Below are 16797 nucleotides of genomic sequence, written 5' to 3' on the forward strand. Positions count from 1 at the left end.
GGAGAACTCGAGATGCTGGCGAGGATGTGGAGAAACGGGCACCCTCCTGCACTGTTGGTGGGAATGTAAATTGGTACAGCCCCTCTGGAAAACAGTGTGGAGGTTCCTCAGGAAACTAACAATAGAACTCCCTTATGACCCAGCAATAGCACTGCTAGGAATTTACCCAAGGGATACAGAAATGCTGAGGCATAGGAGCACATGTACCCCAATGTTCATAGCAGCACTCTCCACAATAGCTAAAACATGGAAAGAGCCTAAGTGTCCATCAACAGACGAATGGATCAAGAAGATGTGGTTTATCTATACCATGGAATACTACATGGCAATGAGAAACAATGAAATCTGGCCATGTGTAGCAACATGGATGGACCTTGAGGGTGTTATGCTGAGCGAAATAAGTCAGGCAGAGAAGGACAAATACCATATGTTTGCACGTATAGGAGGATTAGGAGGAACTTGACGGGGGACCAAGGGGGAGAGGAAGGGCGGAAATGGTGGGGGAAAGGGAGAGAGGCAAACCATGAGAGACTCTTGAATGCTGACAAAAACTGAGGACTGATGGATGTGGGGGGGAGGGGGGGATGGGCATGAAGGAGGGCACTTTGGGGATGAGCACTGAGTGTTATGTGGAAACTAATTTGACAATAAACTATTTGTAAAAAAAATAAAAAATAAATAAAAATAAATAAAAAATAAAAAAAAAAAAAAAAAAGAAACTACAGGGGCGTCGGGGTAGCTCAGTCGGTTAAGCATCCGACTTCAGCTTAGGTTCTCACAGTTCATGGGTTCAAGCCCCGCGTTGGGCTCTGTGCCAACAGCCAGCTCAGAGCTTGGAGCCTGTTTCAGATTCTGTATCTCCCTCTCTCTCTCTGACCCTCCCTTGCTCATGCTGTCTCTCAGAAATAAATTTTAAAAACATAAAAAAAAAAAAAGAAACTAGAGTAGGAGAGCAAAATTCGTACAAAAAAGGGCCAGAAAACAAATTCTGAAATGACTGAATCACTAGGTTAATTTGATTTATTTCTAACTGCTGAAACTTTGGACAAACAGCCTCGATACTTGCCTCCACTTCAGCCATGAATGCCTCCAAGGGATCATCATCACTGTCAGAATCTGGGGGTTTGGAATGGAACTGCTGGCGGGTAGGTGAGTTTTCAGCAGGAATATAAGGCAAATCAACATTGCTAGAGTCTTCTTCCTCATCTTCAAAATATCTGAAAATTAAAATGCAAGATTAATAAATTAAGTGTTTAATTTAAGATTGGTGGAGGCTTTGCTCAACAGAAATTTTTATTATGGTGTATATATATGTGTGTGCTACTATTAAGAGATCTGAACTCCACATGTTAAGTTAGAATCTCCAGGCTTTGGCAAACAACATTAATTATTATTAATATATGCGAAATTCTAATACTACCCCCCCAAAAAGTTAAAAAAAAAAAAAACCAGTCACACAAATTCTCCCATTTCTAGTGTCTATTCAAATCACATTTCCAGCTCTGTAGGATGAGTTTTCAGTACAAATTTAGTATATCGTTGTTGACTAGATGCAGCAAATATTAGAGTAGATGCTATGGAAAAAATTACTTTTGTATGAAATATTAAAACCCAAGTTTTTTCTTTGTAATCCTTTAAAAACATTTTAGCAATATATTCACAAGGCCAGGTAGGGACTTCAGAAGTTCTGGGCTACTTTCTGAGGACTGACCGAAAACTTATAGAATTAAAACTAAATGTTCAGAGGCACTGGGTGGCTCAGTCGGTTGAGTGCTGGACTCTTGATTTTGGCTCAGGTCATGACCTTACAGTTCCATGAGTTGAGCACAGAGCTTGCTTGAGGTTCTCCCTTTTTCTGTCCTTCTCCTACTCATGTGCATGCACACATGCTCTCTCCCTCAAAATTAATAAATAAACTTTAAAATAAAATAAATGCTTAATCTAAAATTATTCCCCATACTTCTTAAATATTCAGAAAAAACAACTTCAAAGTCTGTAAAAGTATCCTTCTCTATAGCTCTTTATAAACTAAAACACAACAAAAACACTGTTTAGACTTAACCTCAAAATGAAATAATAATACAACAAAATATTAAATAAATAACAATTGCTGCTTAAAATTTTAAAGCATTTCAGGTCTTCACAGGAATTATTTTAAAAGCTCTAACAACTGTTATGTGCTATACACACACACACATATTCATTTATATAGGTTCATTTAACTAATGAAAAAGTATCCTTGAATTGGTAAATTGCTCTTTAGAATGATCCTTGACTTTGCTAAGTCTTAAACATCTACTTCTGTATTCCTGCAACATACCAGTTTTTAAAAACAACGCTGTGTACTTGAAAAACTCCCACCTCGAATTCTTAATTAAAAAAGGAAAAATCTCAAGCAGGTGACAACCAGGTTGGAAACAAGAGCAGTAAGAGATTTTAATCTATAGGAATTAGAGTTCAAACCTTCAAACCCCAGCTTTTATTAACAATCACTTTACCAAGTTAAAAGATAATTGTTAAATATATTTCCTGTAAACTGCTGGCAACAATCTGAATAGACTTTTCTCCCACATAACAGTTTTCAGACTTGGGAGTTGAGACCAAATGTGTCTCTCTACCAGCTGTGACAACTGCCTGTGTCATAAAACAACTTATATGGGGCCAATAAAAGACTTCAGTAAAGGCCATCGAAAACCACACGAATTATTTAAAACTCTTCAGTCATATTTAGGTTTCAAGGGCCTCAAATCTTTTTTGGAACAAGGAAAGATAAAAGTAAGCACACAAGCATTATGTTCCCTACAAATGAATAAACTCGACAATTTAACTTATCAGGAACAACACAACTCCGTGGGGATAGCAACTGAAGAAGTCTTATTATTATTTGGGAAACAAATGGTTTCTTCATCTCTGTTTCTGTTGCTGGAATGAGTATCTCAAATCCCAACCTTTGCCAAATTACCAGGATTACCACTTACGCATTTTCTTCATCAAAGTTGGCCCGTTTAGATCCAATTTTGTAGAAAGAAGGGAGCTGTGGTGGAGCTGACTTTCCAAATCCAGAAGAAGAGCTGGTTGCCCCAAAGGCACTGTGGGACTGTTGTGGGAGTTTGGGTTCTTCCTTCTTTCCAGCACTGATGGCAAAACCTCCGAAGCCAAATCCCCTCTTGGTGCCCGGGCCACCTTTATTCCAATTCATGGTGTCAATGACTGATCTGTGAGGAACAAGATACAATAATTATAAATTTAAAAAAAAGTTTTTTTTTTTAAATTTATTATTTCTAGGAGAGAGAGAGAGAGAGAGAGAGAGAGAGAGACAGCATGAGCAGGGGAGGGTCAGAGAGAGAGGGAGTCACAGACTGAAACAGGCTCCAGGCTCAGAGCTGGCAGTCAGCACAGAGCCCAACGCGGGGCTCGAACCCACGAACGCGAGATCATGACCTAAGCGAAAGTCGGACGCTTAACCGACTAAGCCACCCAGGCGCCCCACAATAATTATAAATTTAACTTTTATCAATAGTCCATGGAGTTTTATGTCTCTTCCAACTTCTATCTACATCTTTATTTTAAACTTCTGCCTCTGAATGAAAACTCTTTAACTCTGTACTTCAAGTATGCAATATGCTAACCTCAAAAGAACTGTCATATTTTGTAAAACACTGAAAACACCGTTACTCATTTAAAAAAAATTTATTTTTAATGTTTTATTTATTTTTGAGAGAGAGATAGAGACAGCGTGAGCAGGGGAGGGTCAGAGAGAGGGAGATACAGAATATGAAATTGGCTCCAGGCTCTGAGCAGGCTGTCAGCACAGAGCCCAACGCGGGGCTCGAACCCACAAACCGTGAGATCATGACCTGAGCTAAAGTCGGATGCTTAATCGACTGAGCCACCCAGGCGCCCCATGTTACTCATTTTTTGGGAACACAATCTAAGCAGGAATGCAAGATTCGATATCATCCCCTTCAAGATTATATGACCACTAATTTAAGTTAAATCCTTAAGCTGCCAAAAATACTCACAAGGCAGCAAATAGTTCGGGGATCTGATATGTGCTAGGTTTTTGTTAGGCAACTAGAAGTATCAACATGAAAAGACTTTAATCTCTTAATATTTATTCTCAAGGAGTTTATATTATAGCCTACCAGGAAAAGTGATGATCCTCAACCACCCCCCCAAGACAAAAACAACCTACAATTACAATATAATGCTTACTGTAACAAAATCAAAGATTGTTCTCTGACAATGACATCTAGAAGAATGAAAGAATCAAAACTTAAAAGATCAGTTATTTGTAGAAAGTATCTATGTAATTGTCTCTGACAGGTACTTATGAACCATGCACTTACTGAGCAATACCCACTAGAACACTAGCCAGGAAAAAACCATAATTCACTGATACGTTGCTTGAAATACTCAGTTAGCCTATGGTTAAGGATTACAATGAAATTTTCTGAGCATCAATCGAGTCAGTTTAAAAATAACACTGTATTTTAAAAATGCTGTATTATCTTATTAGTCTTTGCTCCAAAAAAAACCAAAAAACTTTTTTTTAACAACAGAAGCTACCTAAGTTTTATAGAAAGCCAGAAAACCCAGAAAGCAAAAGGGAACAAAATTTTAAACTACTTGAAATTTCCTCTCCCAAATATATAATTTTGATATCTTTGCTATATTTTCTGCATTATGTGTATACACTCATATACAGAATTTAAAAACAAACCATACTATATTGTTTTAGTTAACCAATTTCTTCACTAATGAAATACTATGAACACCTTTAAATGTCAGTACATCTCTCCACTACTGTTTTATGTTGTTGTGAAAACTATCATATAGCCGTATCTTTGTACATACCTATAATTATTTCTTTAGGATCAATTTTCAAAACGCAATTGCTGAGCCAAAGGGAATATGTGCTCTCAGTTTTAAAAATTTTAATCACTACTTACATTTATGGAAAAGCATCTGATACACATTGAGTAAAATAAGAGCATAAAACAAGGTGGGTAATATGATTCAACATAATTCAATATAAAAGCATGTGTTACATATACAGATAGCTGAAGGGCTGTTTCTCAAAATGTTAACAGCAGTTATTCCATTTTTACTTTCTTCTTTGTATTAAGGTTTACTATTAATAGGAAAAATTAAAATGTTTATAATGAGCTCTGAAGCCAATGTGGAAAGAAGTTCCCAAAGCTACTTTTTACAATGACGTTGTTGAAAAAAGACCACGAATAACAACATGCTCTACTTTTCTGGTTCTATGCCCCTCCCCATACATACCTTGTAGGTTATTTTAGAGCACTTAGTCCAGTCTACTGAGTATTAAATCTGACTTATGCTGTATCAGTCTCCATCCTTAGTTTCAAGTAGGGAAACGTCCTTTTTGGGTGGGCAAGGGAGACGGTCTTTAATAATTTTGGACCTTTTCATGATCTCGCGGTTCGTGGGTTCGAGCCCCGCGTCGGGCTCTGTGCTGACTGCCAGCTCAGAGCCTGGAGCCTGTTTCAGAGTCTGTCACTCCCTCTCTCTCTGACCCTCCCCTGTTCACGCTGTCTCTCTCTCTCTCTCCTAGAAATAAATAAAACGTTAAAAAAAATTAAAAAAAAAATTTTTGGATCTTTTGGGGCACCTGGGTGCCTCAGTTAAGTGTCTGACTTTGGCTCAGGTCATGATCTCACGGTTCTGAGTTCGAGCCCAGCATCGGGCTTTGCGCTGACAGCTCAGAACCTGCCTGCTTCAGATTCTGTGTCTCCCTCTCTTCTGCCTCCCCTGCTCATACTGTCTCTCCTTCAAAAATAAACATTAAAAAAATTTTTTTTTTAAATTTTAATGTTTTTATTTATTTTTTGAGAGACAGAGAGAGACAGTATGAGCAGGGGAGGGTCAAAGAGAGAGAGAGTCACAGAATCTGAAGACAGGCTCCAGGCTCTGAGCTGTCAGCACAGAGCCCGACGCGCGGCACGAACCCACAAACCATGAGATCATGACCTGGGCCAAAGTTGGATGCTTAACCAACTGACCACCCAGGAGCCCTCCCCCCAATTTTTTAAATAATAATTTGGACCTTTTATTACAGGTACACATGGCTAAAATAAGTACTAAGGACTTGTCTGCTTGAATTTAATTAGGACCATCTCCTGCTTTTTTTCACAAATCCCTTAAGGAGAATCAACATAATTCTAATGAGATAGATGAAATTTAGTAAGAATATTTATAAGCAAGAAAATTTTAGCATCTGATAATACTGTTCAACCAATCTGCAACCTGGCTTTACAAGAGCTGTTCCTAAACAACAAAAATGATGGATCTGAATTTTAACTTCATTTTTCCTAATGTATATAAAATACCGCAAGGGGCTGATTAAAAAACCACAGAAATCAGAATGTAAGCAAAGGAAAGATGAAAAAACATCCTACAGGTTTGGGTAGATTTTCAGAATCACATGGGAGTGCTGGGGTGGCTCAGTCGGTTAAGTGTCCGACTTTGGCTCAGGTAATGATCTCATGGTTCACAAGTTTGAGCCCTGCGTCTGGCTCTTTGCTGACAGCTCAGATTCAGATTCCATGTCTCCCTCTTTCTCTGACCCTCCCCCAGTTTCACTCTGTCTCCTCTCTCTCAAAAATAAACATTAAAAAATTAAAGAAAAAAAAAGAATCACATGAACAATCTCCTAGCAGGAAAACTTTCAATGATGTACTGAAAGCTTGCTGTGGAAAGTCAGGCAGTGTATCAGGTGCTGGGGATTTATTTTATTTATTATTTTAAGTCTATTTATTTGAGAGAGAGTACACATGGGGGAGGGGCAGAGAGAGAGGGAGAGAGGGAGTGAGAGAGAATCCCAAGCAGGCACTGTCAGCACATGGCATGATCTGGGGCTCCATCTCATGAACCGTGAGATCATGACCTGAGCCAAAATCAAGAGTTTAACACTCAACCATCCGAGCCACCCAGATGCCCCCAAGTTCTGGGCATTTACAAATACGCTAGTGTTCAGTTTTAAAATCTAGAGAGGCATCAGACCAGGGTAGAAGATGAGAGGAGAGGGTTTTTGTTTGTTTTTTAATTTTAGTTGAACACATACAGTGCAACATTGGCTTCAGGAGTAGAATCCAGTGATTCATCAGTTACACACAACACCTAGTGCTTATCACAACATGTGCCCTCTTTAGTACCAATCACTCATCTGACCCATCTCCCTCTGTCAACCCATAGTTTGTTCTTTATCATTAAGAGTCTCTTGGGGGGCGCTTGGGGGGCTCAGTCGGTTGGGCGTGTGACTTTGGCTCAGGTCATGATCTCACTGTCTGTGAGTTCAAGTACTGCGTCGGGCTCTGTGCTGACAGCTCAGAACCTGGAGTCTGCTTCAGATTCTGTGTCCCCTCCCCCCCCCCCCGCCCTTCCCCTGCTCGTGCTCTGTCTCCTTCTCTGTCACTCAAAAATAAACATTAAAAAAAAATTTTTTTTTAAGTCTCTTGTGGTTTGTTTCCTTCTCTTCTCCCCCCTCCCAACAAATATTCACCTCTTTGGTTTCTTAAATTCACATGAGTGAAATCATATGGCATTTATCTTCCTCAGAATTATTTTGCTTAGCATAGTACATTGTAGCTCCATCCACATCATTACGAATGGCAAGACTTTATTCTTTTTGATGGCTGAGTATATATACCATTGTATATATGCATACCACATCTTCTTTATCCATTCATCAGATAGCTGTTGTTGATAATGCTGCTATAAGCACTGGGGTGCATGTACCCCTCTGAATCTGTATTTTTGTATCTGCTAGGTAAATACCTATAATAATGCAATTGTTGGACTGTAGAGTAGTTCTATTTTTGGTTTCTCTCTCTCTTTTTAAGTTTATTTTGAGAGAGAGAGTTAGCAGACATGAGACAAACCCGATGCAGGGCTCAATCTCATGAACCCTGAGTTCATGACCTGAGCTGAAACCAAGAGTTGCATGCTTAACCAACTGAGACACTCAGTGTCTTAAGAGATGAAGGCATTTTACATTGAGGAAACTGTAAGTAGTACCAGAGAGAACTGGAAATAGTGCCGTGCAGCTAGAGTTCAGTAAGACATCTAGGAAAGTTGTAGGTCACATATTCAGAAGGACAGGCAGGGCCCAGATGATGCTATGTTAAAAATATACAAAACTATATTTTGCCAGCTGTAAGGAATCATTACTTTAAGCAAATAGGGAACATGTTTCAGATCAGTGTTTTAAAAAGATTAAATGGTAGACAGTATGAAAAGTAGGAGGCAAGGAAAGTGGCTAAGAGGGTATAAAAACACAGATGTGAAGTGACAAGGTATTGAACTAAGGAAGCAGCTTAGGAGAAAGGGGGTGGATCTGAGTTATTTACTTAGGTGTCTATGAGAAAGTTGAATAGGGGTGAGTGAACAATAATTGGATGTGGAAGCTAAAGAGCAAAGTAAGGTCTATAATAAGTTTGGAAGTATCTGGCTTTTATGAATTGGGGGTATGGAGATGGAAGCCTAGAAAAGCCACGCCTGGAGAAACAGGCAGAACAGGAGATGGGAGAGCTAAGGAAAGATGTTAACTTGGGTCTGTAGCTGCAGGGAAGGGTCTGTTGACAGAGTACAGATGTGATACAAGACACATGCATTTGAGGTTACTGGTACAGACAAGCTAGCAGAGAGAGGGCACAGAGGGTGAGAAAAGGGACAAGGCAAATGTTAGGGTTGATCAACAGTTAGGAACAGGCGGGGAAGAGAAGCTCACGTAGCCACCTGAGAAGGAGAGGAGGAAGGGGGGACAACAGAGAATAGTGGCATAGAAGATGAGAGAAATTTTACAGGCAGAAAGAAATGTCCAGTGTTCCATTTACAGTGGAAATATGTTTGAAGGGGCACCAGGGTGGCTCATTCAGTTAAGTGTCTGATTTTAGCTCACATCATGATCTCGTGTTTCATGGGTTTGAGCCCACATCAGGCTCTGAGCTGTCAACACATTTCGGATTCTGTCTCCCCCTCTCTCTGCCCCTCCCCTGCTCATGCTCTCTCTCTCTCAAAAATAAAATAAAGATTAGAAACATTCTTTTTCGATGGATGAATAAATTTCATGTGTTCAGGCTCTTCAAAATTCACCCTAGTATTTGTGAAAACCATCACCTTCCATTATTACAAACCTTGCATTCCAGCCTTATTAAATTAAGCCAAACATCCTCAATGCGCCATGAATTCCTTACTCTTGACAATAATTCTTCCTATTAGACTAAGTAGGCTTTACTACAAAGCTATATGGCTACAGATCCTTGACAATCAGAGGTCTGAGGGATTATAACTGATGTAACAAACAAAAGACAGCTAACCTAATCTCTGCTAGGCAAAAACTGTTTGAAGAAGAGACATCTGGTAAACAGTTACTAAATAAACATAGTGAGATTTAAAAACTAACTACAGTCCTACTATTTGTGGGTCTTTTCAAAGCTCCCTTTATTTGGTCTTAACATACATGCACACGTACACATGTGCATGCTTCTAAGCCTTCTCACAGATAATAATAGTAATAGGGCTGGTACACACTTCCTACCAAGCTGGCAAACTCCTATCAAACAGCTCTGAAACTTCACCTCTGTCTCCCTAAACACTTCTCATACTGACAAGAAAAGGTGAAAATACCCACAAGCTTCAGTGCATGTAAAATCACCACATGGCTTCCACACCCAGGTAAAGTTCAGACTTCCTTAAAAACCACTAAAAATCCCAAATAATTCAACTTAAAAAAAAAATAGGCAAAGTACTTGAATAGACACTTCTCCAAAGATCTATAAATGGCCAACATGCATGTGAAAAGGTGCTCACCACTAATCATTAGGGAAATGTAAATGAAAACCACATCCCCACATACTCATTAGGATGACTATTAAAAAACAAAACAAAAACAAACACCACAACAGAAAATAACAAGTGCTGACAAGGATGTGGAGAAACTGGAACCTGTATAGTGCCGGTGAGAACGTAAAATGGTTCAGCCACTGTGGAAAACATTACGGTGGTTCTTCAAAAAATGAATCCTAGAACTACCATGTGATCCAGCAATTCCACTTCTGAGTCTATCCCCACAAGAACTGAAAGCAGGAACAGATATCTGTCCTATGATTTTTTTTTTTTTTTTGAGAGAGCAAGCATGGAAGAGCGCAAGGTGGGTAGGGGCGGAGAGAGGGGGAGAGAGGGAGAGAGAGGGGGAGAGAGGGAGAGAGAGGGGGAGAGAGGGAGAGAGGGGGGGGGAGAGAGAGAGAGAGAGAGAGAGAGAGAGAGAGAGAGAGAGAGAGAGAGAATCTCAAACAGGCTCCACACCCAGCACAGAGCCTGACCTGGGGCTCAATCTCATGACTGTGAGGTCATGACCTGAACTGAAATCAAGTCAGATGCTTAACCTGCTGAGCCACGATCTTAGCAGTACTATTCCCAACAGTCAAAAGATGGAAGGAACCTAAGTGTCTGCTGATGGCTAAGTAAACTAAATGGGACACATAAACACACACACACACCCCAACAATATTATTGAACCTTAAAAAGGAAGGAAATTCTGGGGCGCCTGGGTGGCTCAGTCGGTTAAGCGCCCGACTTCGGCTAAGGTCAGGATCTCACAGTTTGTGGGTTCAAGCCCTGCACAGGGCTCTGTGCTGACAGCTAGCTCAGAGCCTGGAGCCTGCTTCAGATTCTGTATCTCCCTCTCTCTGACCCTCCCCTGCTCACGCTATGTCTCTCTTTCTCAAAAATAAATTTTAAAAAATTTAAAAAAAATTTTTTTTTCAAAAAAGAAGGAAATTCTGACACATGCTACAATATGAATGAAACTTGAGGACATCATATTAAGGAAATAAGCCAGTCAAAAAGGACAAATAGTGTATGATTCCACTTACATGAGGCAGAATCGCCAAACTCAGAGACAGAAAGTAGAACGGCTTGGGGTGCCTGGGTGCTCAGTTGGTTAAGCGTCCGACTCTTGATTTCAGCTCAGGTCACAATTTCATGATTTGTGAGACTGAGTCCCGCATCAGGCTCTATGCCAATAGCGTGGAAGCTGCTTGGGGTTCTCTCTTTCCCACCTCTCTGTCCTTCCCACACTTGTGCTCTCTCTCAAAATAAACAAACATTAAAAAAAATAAAGTATAATTGGTTGCCGAGGCCCAGGAGTGCAGAGCAATGGGGGGTTATTGTTTAATGGGTACAGTTTCAGTTTTACAAGACAAAAAGAGTTCTGTGAACCCTATGGTGGTGATGGCAGCACAACCATGTGGCTGTAATCAATGCCTTTGCCCTATACACTTAAAATGGGTTCAGATTTTTCTACATGTATTTTAAAAACAGAAAAATTATGAAAATTACAGGATCAGAATTTCATTTGTACAGGTGTTTTTAGATTGCTATTTTATCACTTTATGAGAAATGGTGCTGTCTAGACCTCATTCTCTACTCTGAAATGCAAACATATTTGTGAAATTTTGACTACATTTTTTCTTTAAAAAAGACTGCTTTTCAAAATTTCTAATTTGAGGGGTGCCTGGGTGTGGCTCAGTAGGTTAAGCGTCCATCTTTTTTTTTTTTTTTTAAATGTTTTATTTATTTCTAGGAGAGAGAGAGAGACAGCGTGAGCAGGGGAGGGTCAGAGAGAGAGGGAGTCACAGACTGAAACAGGCTCCAGGCTCTGAGCCGGCAGTCAGCACAGAGCCCGACGCGGGGCTCAAACCCACGAACCGTGAGATCATGACCTAAGCGAAAGTCGGACGCTCAACCGACTAAGCCACCCAGGCGCCCCTAAGCATCCATCTCTTGATTTCAGCTTCCGTCCAGATCTCTCAGTTCATGAGATGGAGCCCCACCTCCATCTGTGCTGACAGGGCAGAGGCTTCTTGGGATTGTCTCTCTCCCACTTTCTGCCCCTCCCCTGCTGACACACACTCACGCATGCCCCTTTGTTCTCTCCTTCTCTCCTAAATAAACATTTAAAAATAAAATTTCCAATTTGAAAATAATTAGTTCTGTAATAGAAGCAGAAACAAAATTTAGTGAGCACCTGCTTTAAAGAGAACAACCTAAGTCTGCTCTTAGTAATTACTTTGTTTTATGCTGACCACTAACTACTTTTGTTATGTGTCAATACTATGAAGGATACCTCTCCTTACCACTTCATCTCCATTACAGCAATAATTTCCTAACAAGTCCCTGTTATCCAGCCTCCACACCACTACCAAAGTGATCAATAATTCACAATGTACTGAGTACCTATTTTGCCAGACCCTGTTCTCGGTGCTTTGGATATAGTAACACAATCAGACACCATTCCAGCCCTCAGGGATGGGAGCTCAGTCTGGTCCAGGAGAAAGAAAAACCAAATCATAATTTCAGGTATTAAAAGTGCTACCAAACCAAACGATGAAAAAAGCAAGCAAGAAAAGGTAAGCCATTACAAGAGAAAGAAATCAGGTAAGGCCTCTCTGAGATGACTGATATTTGACAATTAATTAACAAGTAACTCTCCACCTCCTCAACTCCACTGTTATATATGTGCATTTTATTGGAAAGTCTTGGTGATATACATCTAGAGGCTGCATCTACAACCAGCAAATATTCCATAGCCTATGAAAAGTGACTCTAGGTGATAAAGTATAAAAAATGAAAGATACATAGCAAAAGAGAAAATGAATTTCCACCTTCTTGGGTCTGTCAATACTGTGAAACTAGGGAAAGTCATGTGACTTTCAGTGAGCCAATGCTCAGGAAAAAACTCTTCCAGGTTTTTGCAGATCCTGACCCTAAACCATCCTGCCCTATTTCTCATTCTGTCATTCCTTTCAATGCAGTAGCTTTCCACAGTCAATGAAGCTGGAATGAGACTCTCCACTGTGGCAACCAACTACATACTTACCATTCATACCTCCCAGGGTTTCCCCACATGCATCAGTGTTCTCAGAAAACCAAGCACTTTGGTAAATGCCCGTCCCTTAATCTGGATTCCTTCCCCCCCAAATCTCTCACTATACCTATCTAAGTTCTATCCTTCAAAGCCCAACTGAAACCAACTCCTAGAACCTATGACATGAATACAACTCCCCCAGAGAAGTGGTAACTCATTCCTCAAACTCCCTTTCTAGTCTTAAAACACCCAGCATTTATTTATTTTTTTAAATTTTTTTTTAATGTTTTATTTATTTCTAGGAGAGAGAGAGAGAGACAGCGTGAGCAGGGGAGGGTCAGAGAGAGAGGGAGATACAGACTCTGAAACAGGCTCCAGGCTCTGAGCNGAGATACAGACTCTGAAACAGGCTCCAGGCTCTGAGCTGGCAGTCAGCACAGAGCCCGACGCGGGGCTCGAACCCACGAACCGCGAGATCATGACCTAAGCGAAAGTCGGATGCTTAACCGACTAAGCCACCCAGGTGCCCCTAAAACACCCAGCATTTAATCGTAACTATTTGTGCTCGAATTTTCTCTCTCCAACTCCAAGTTACAAGTTTCACTGGTGAGGAAACTGACTTACTCATTTTTTATCTCTTGTTTTCCACAGCATGTACTCATTATTCATGTTTATTCAACGTGCAGGAGTCCCAAGGAGAAAAATTAAAGACAGCATAAAGTCCTGCTTGGTATGGTTCTAGGTACTAAAATGCTATGACTTAGTAGAAAATCGTAGTGGGACAGTAACCTAGCAAAGACTATGCAACCAAAATATGTTCACAAACTCTAGCTTTGCCACTAACTTGATGTGAACTTCAAAAAAGTGATTTGGCTTCTCTGGGCCTATAAGATAGTGAGAATATCACCTACTTGACAGGGTTGGAGTAAAAAATTGAGTTTATCCACAAAAATACACTTAGAAGAAAAGTTTGGCACATAGTAGGTACACAATATGTATTAGCCATCATATTTACCATTATTATTATTTCTCCAGAAATCAATTTCTCCACTGGTAAATGGAGACTATCAAGCTCAAGTTCTCTTATCTTTTTCAACTCAGGGATCCCACACAACTGCCACAAGACACTGAAGATGTCAGAGATCACAAAGAGCTGGCAAGTGGGGATGGCTTCATAAGAGAGCTAGAACCTCAGGGTAGGCACAGAAAGATGTAAGCTGATTAGAGAAGTGTGAAGGAAGAAGACATTTTAAGGAGCAAAGCTAGACACAGCAAAGGTTAGGAAGAATAAACAAAGGCAGAATAAGTGTGGAACCTAAGAAAGATAATTTGGCTAAGGAGTATATTTTGGGCAATGGTGAAAAATAAGATCTGATCTAAATGACTTTAACAATAGTCGACTACAAAACCACTGATTATAAAACCATGTTACTTTATCACTTGTTTCTGAAATTGGAGAAAGCTGTAGTGACAATTGATTAGCATCTACTCTATCTAATAATCTGCCTTGAAACATCTCACACACTATATACTGGGCACTAAACACTACACATTCTTTACTGAGAATCTATATAAAACCCAAGAATTTCTTCATAGTCTTCTAAAGCCAAATACAAGTAAATTCTGGTTACACTTAGTCTGTAAGCCTGTTTCCTCTGTTAGCTGAACGAAACTAAGATGATCATATGAATTTGATAAAATTAATATATAAAGAAATGCATTTCTCCATGAATTACACCAAATTATAACAAGGTAAGTCAGATCGTACCAGTCTTCTGCTCAAAAGCCTGAGGATTCTCAACTCAGGCAGAGACAAAGTGAAATCCTCATAACCGCCTAAAAGTTCCTGGTTGTTCTAAGGCTCCTCCCCCAGATATTCCCTGACCTTCTCTCTTACTCCTTTGCTCACAATGGTCCAAAGCACACTGGTCTTCTAACTGTCCCTCTAACAGGCCACCATTGTCCTCTTCAAGGTCTTTACCCTTGCTGTTTCTTCTGCCTGGAACCCTCCTTTCCCCAGTTATGTACTGGGCTCACTCCTTCACCTCCTTCTAGTCTGCTTAAATATCAGCTTGTCTGTACTCACAGCCCTGACCGCCCTATTTCAAAATGCAATACCTCCCCATCCTTCTTTCCAGCCTTTTAAAAAAGTCTAAGTTGATAATCATCTTCTAACATACAGTATAATTTATCTATTTATTATCTCTCTTTCCCCCCACCAGAAAGTACTTTGCAGGATGCCAAGGGTCACAGATGAAGAAGAGTGCTAGGAAACAGGCACGCAGCAGATGTCAGTAAAAAATATTCCTTGAACAAACTGCAGATCAGGCCACATAATTCCCCTTCTACATAAAGGAACATACAACATACTTTCTTCCCCCCACCGCTGAAAATCTAAAATTAAATTTTTATATGAAACACGTATTGTTCACCTCCTATGTGCCAGAACTGGGCCTGGCTCTGGAAAGTTCAAGGGAATTAAGACATAATGTGTGCCCTTTAGGAGCTCCAGGGCGTGCATATAGAGAAAAAAGATATCATTTACAAAAAAATATACAACTAGAGGAAATTAAATGACCACCTAAAGAAGGGAGGAGCAAAGGCGGAATCTACATTAAAGTGATGAGAGCTACGATTCCCCCAAATTCTCGACTAGTACGATAGTTCCTCCTTAGAGTAGTCATGCTTGCAGCTCCACATAAATTATTTACTCGCATCAGATAGGCTCTTAAGTAGGCCGCAAAAAAGTTTGTGCGACGATAGTGATGTACTCAAGATCACTGTTTCTGCGTTCCGATTTGGCAACTTTTGCCTATCGGGTCTCCCCGATTTGGAGGCCTGCATATGCCATCTGCTGCCGACCTGGGTCAGAACCCTTGTGACTATCCCTGCCCAGAGCCCGGCACCCTGCAAATCCCTTTCTTAAAGCAGAACGGGCGGGCGCCGCCTCCGGAAAAGCCGCCAACTGGGCCAGAATGAGAGTTACGGGATACGCGGGAGCCGCGGGAGGGCAACGAGGTTGGGAAGGACCCCTAGAGGCCTCTGCCTCGCACTCCTACCCCTCCCGTCTCCCTGAGCCTCCGGCGCCTCAAAGCTCCGCAGACTCTTTGTTAAGCGAGGCCGCGGTTCCCCGGCCCTTGCTAGGCCCCGCAGTTGCTTCCACCGGCCCCGAGGGGTAGCGTCCCCGAGTCCAGAGCCTCCTCGCAGACCTGCTGCTGTGGCTGCAGCGGCGGCTGATACCACCGCCGACGCGGAGAATCCCAAGGCCAGAGTACGCGCGGTCCAGGCCGCGTCCGCCGCGCTCCTTCCTCTCCGCCCCCTTTACCACCGCCGCCGCCTCCGCCGCTGCCGCTTCTCGGCCCGTTGCTGATCGGGGGGAGGGGAATGCAAAGCTGACATGCGCAGTGCAGAGAGCGCGGGCCCAAGGGCGGAGCCTCGGGCCATGGTTCCCGGAAGGTGCGACGGGCTCCGGACCTTAAAGGTGCAGAACACCTCTCTGACTTAACTCTCCGGACACTGCTGCTTTGAGCGGGGCCGTGCTTGTAGACCAAGAAGTGGACCTAGGGGTGAAGAAAGCGTAGCAGCCACAGAGAGCTGCCTAGAAATTTCCAGAAAAGGCCTTGGGCAGAAACCACTTATGCATAAAATTGTGGACTCCTTAAACTCTGGTCCTTTGCAAATACGACCTACACAACATTTCTCTGCATGCCTCTAGCCACGTGGTCCCATGGAGCATGGCCACCTTTAGCTTCCGGAGCACCAGCTCAGAGTGATGACAATTTGACTGAACCCTAGCGAAGAGGGCTGGGAACAGCGTGGGCGGTTCCGGCCAGGGGGCCGGGATTATGTAATTTTCCCAGCAGCCCCACCTTGCCCCAGATGGGCGGGGGAGGAGGAGGTCT

General features: G+C 41.6%; 1 protein-coding gene across 1 annotated transcript in view; it reads right to left on the reverse strand.

The window, feature by feature from the left end:
- DDX42 (DEAD-box helicase 42) overlaps positions 1-16258 on the reverse strand; it is a 39647-nt gene extending 23389 nt beyond the window's left edge. The window contains exons 1-3 of the mRNA XM_039235910.1: positions 16105-16258; positions 2979-3215; positions 1067-1217 (exon numbers count right to left, since the gene is read on the reverse strand). Of these exons, the coding sequence (XP_039091841.1) occupies positions 1067-1217; positions 2979-3199 (372 nt within the window). The 5' untranslated portion in view covers positions 3200-3215; positions 16105-16258. The remainder of the gene's footprint in view (positions 1-1066; positions 1218-2978; positions 3216-16104) is intronic.
- Positions 16259-16797: the final 539 nt, after the last annotated feature.

The sequence above is a fragment of the Hyaena hyaena genome, unplaced genomic scaffold (genome assembly GCF_003009895.1).
Source record: "Hyaena hyaena isolate Hyena2069 unplaced genomic scaffold, ASM300989v1 scaffold_104, whole genome shotgun sequence".
NCBI lineage: Eukaryota > Metazoa > Chordata > Mammalia > Carnivora > Hyaenidae > Hyaena > Hyaena hyaena.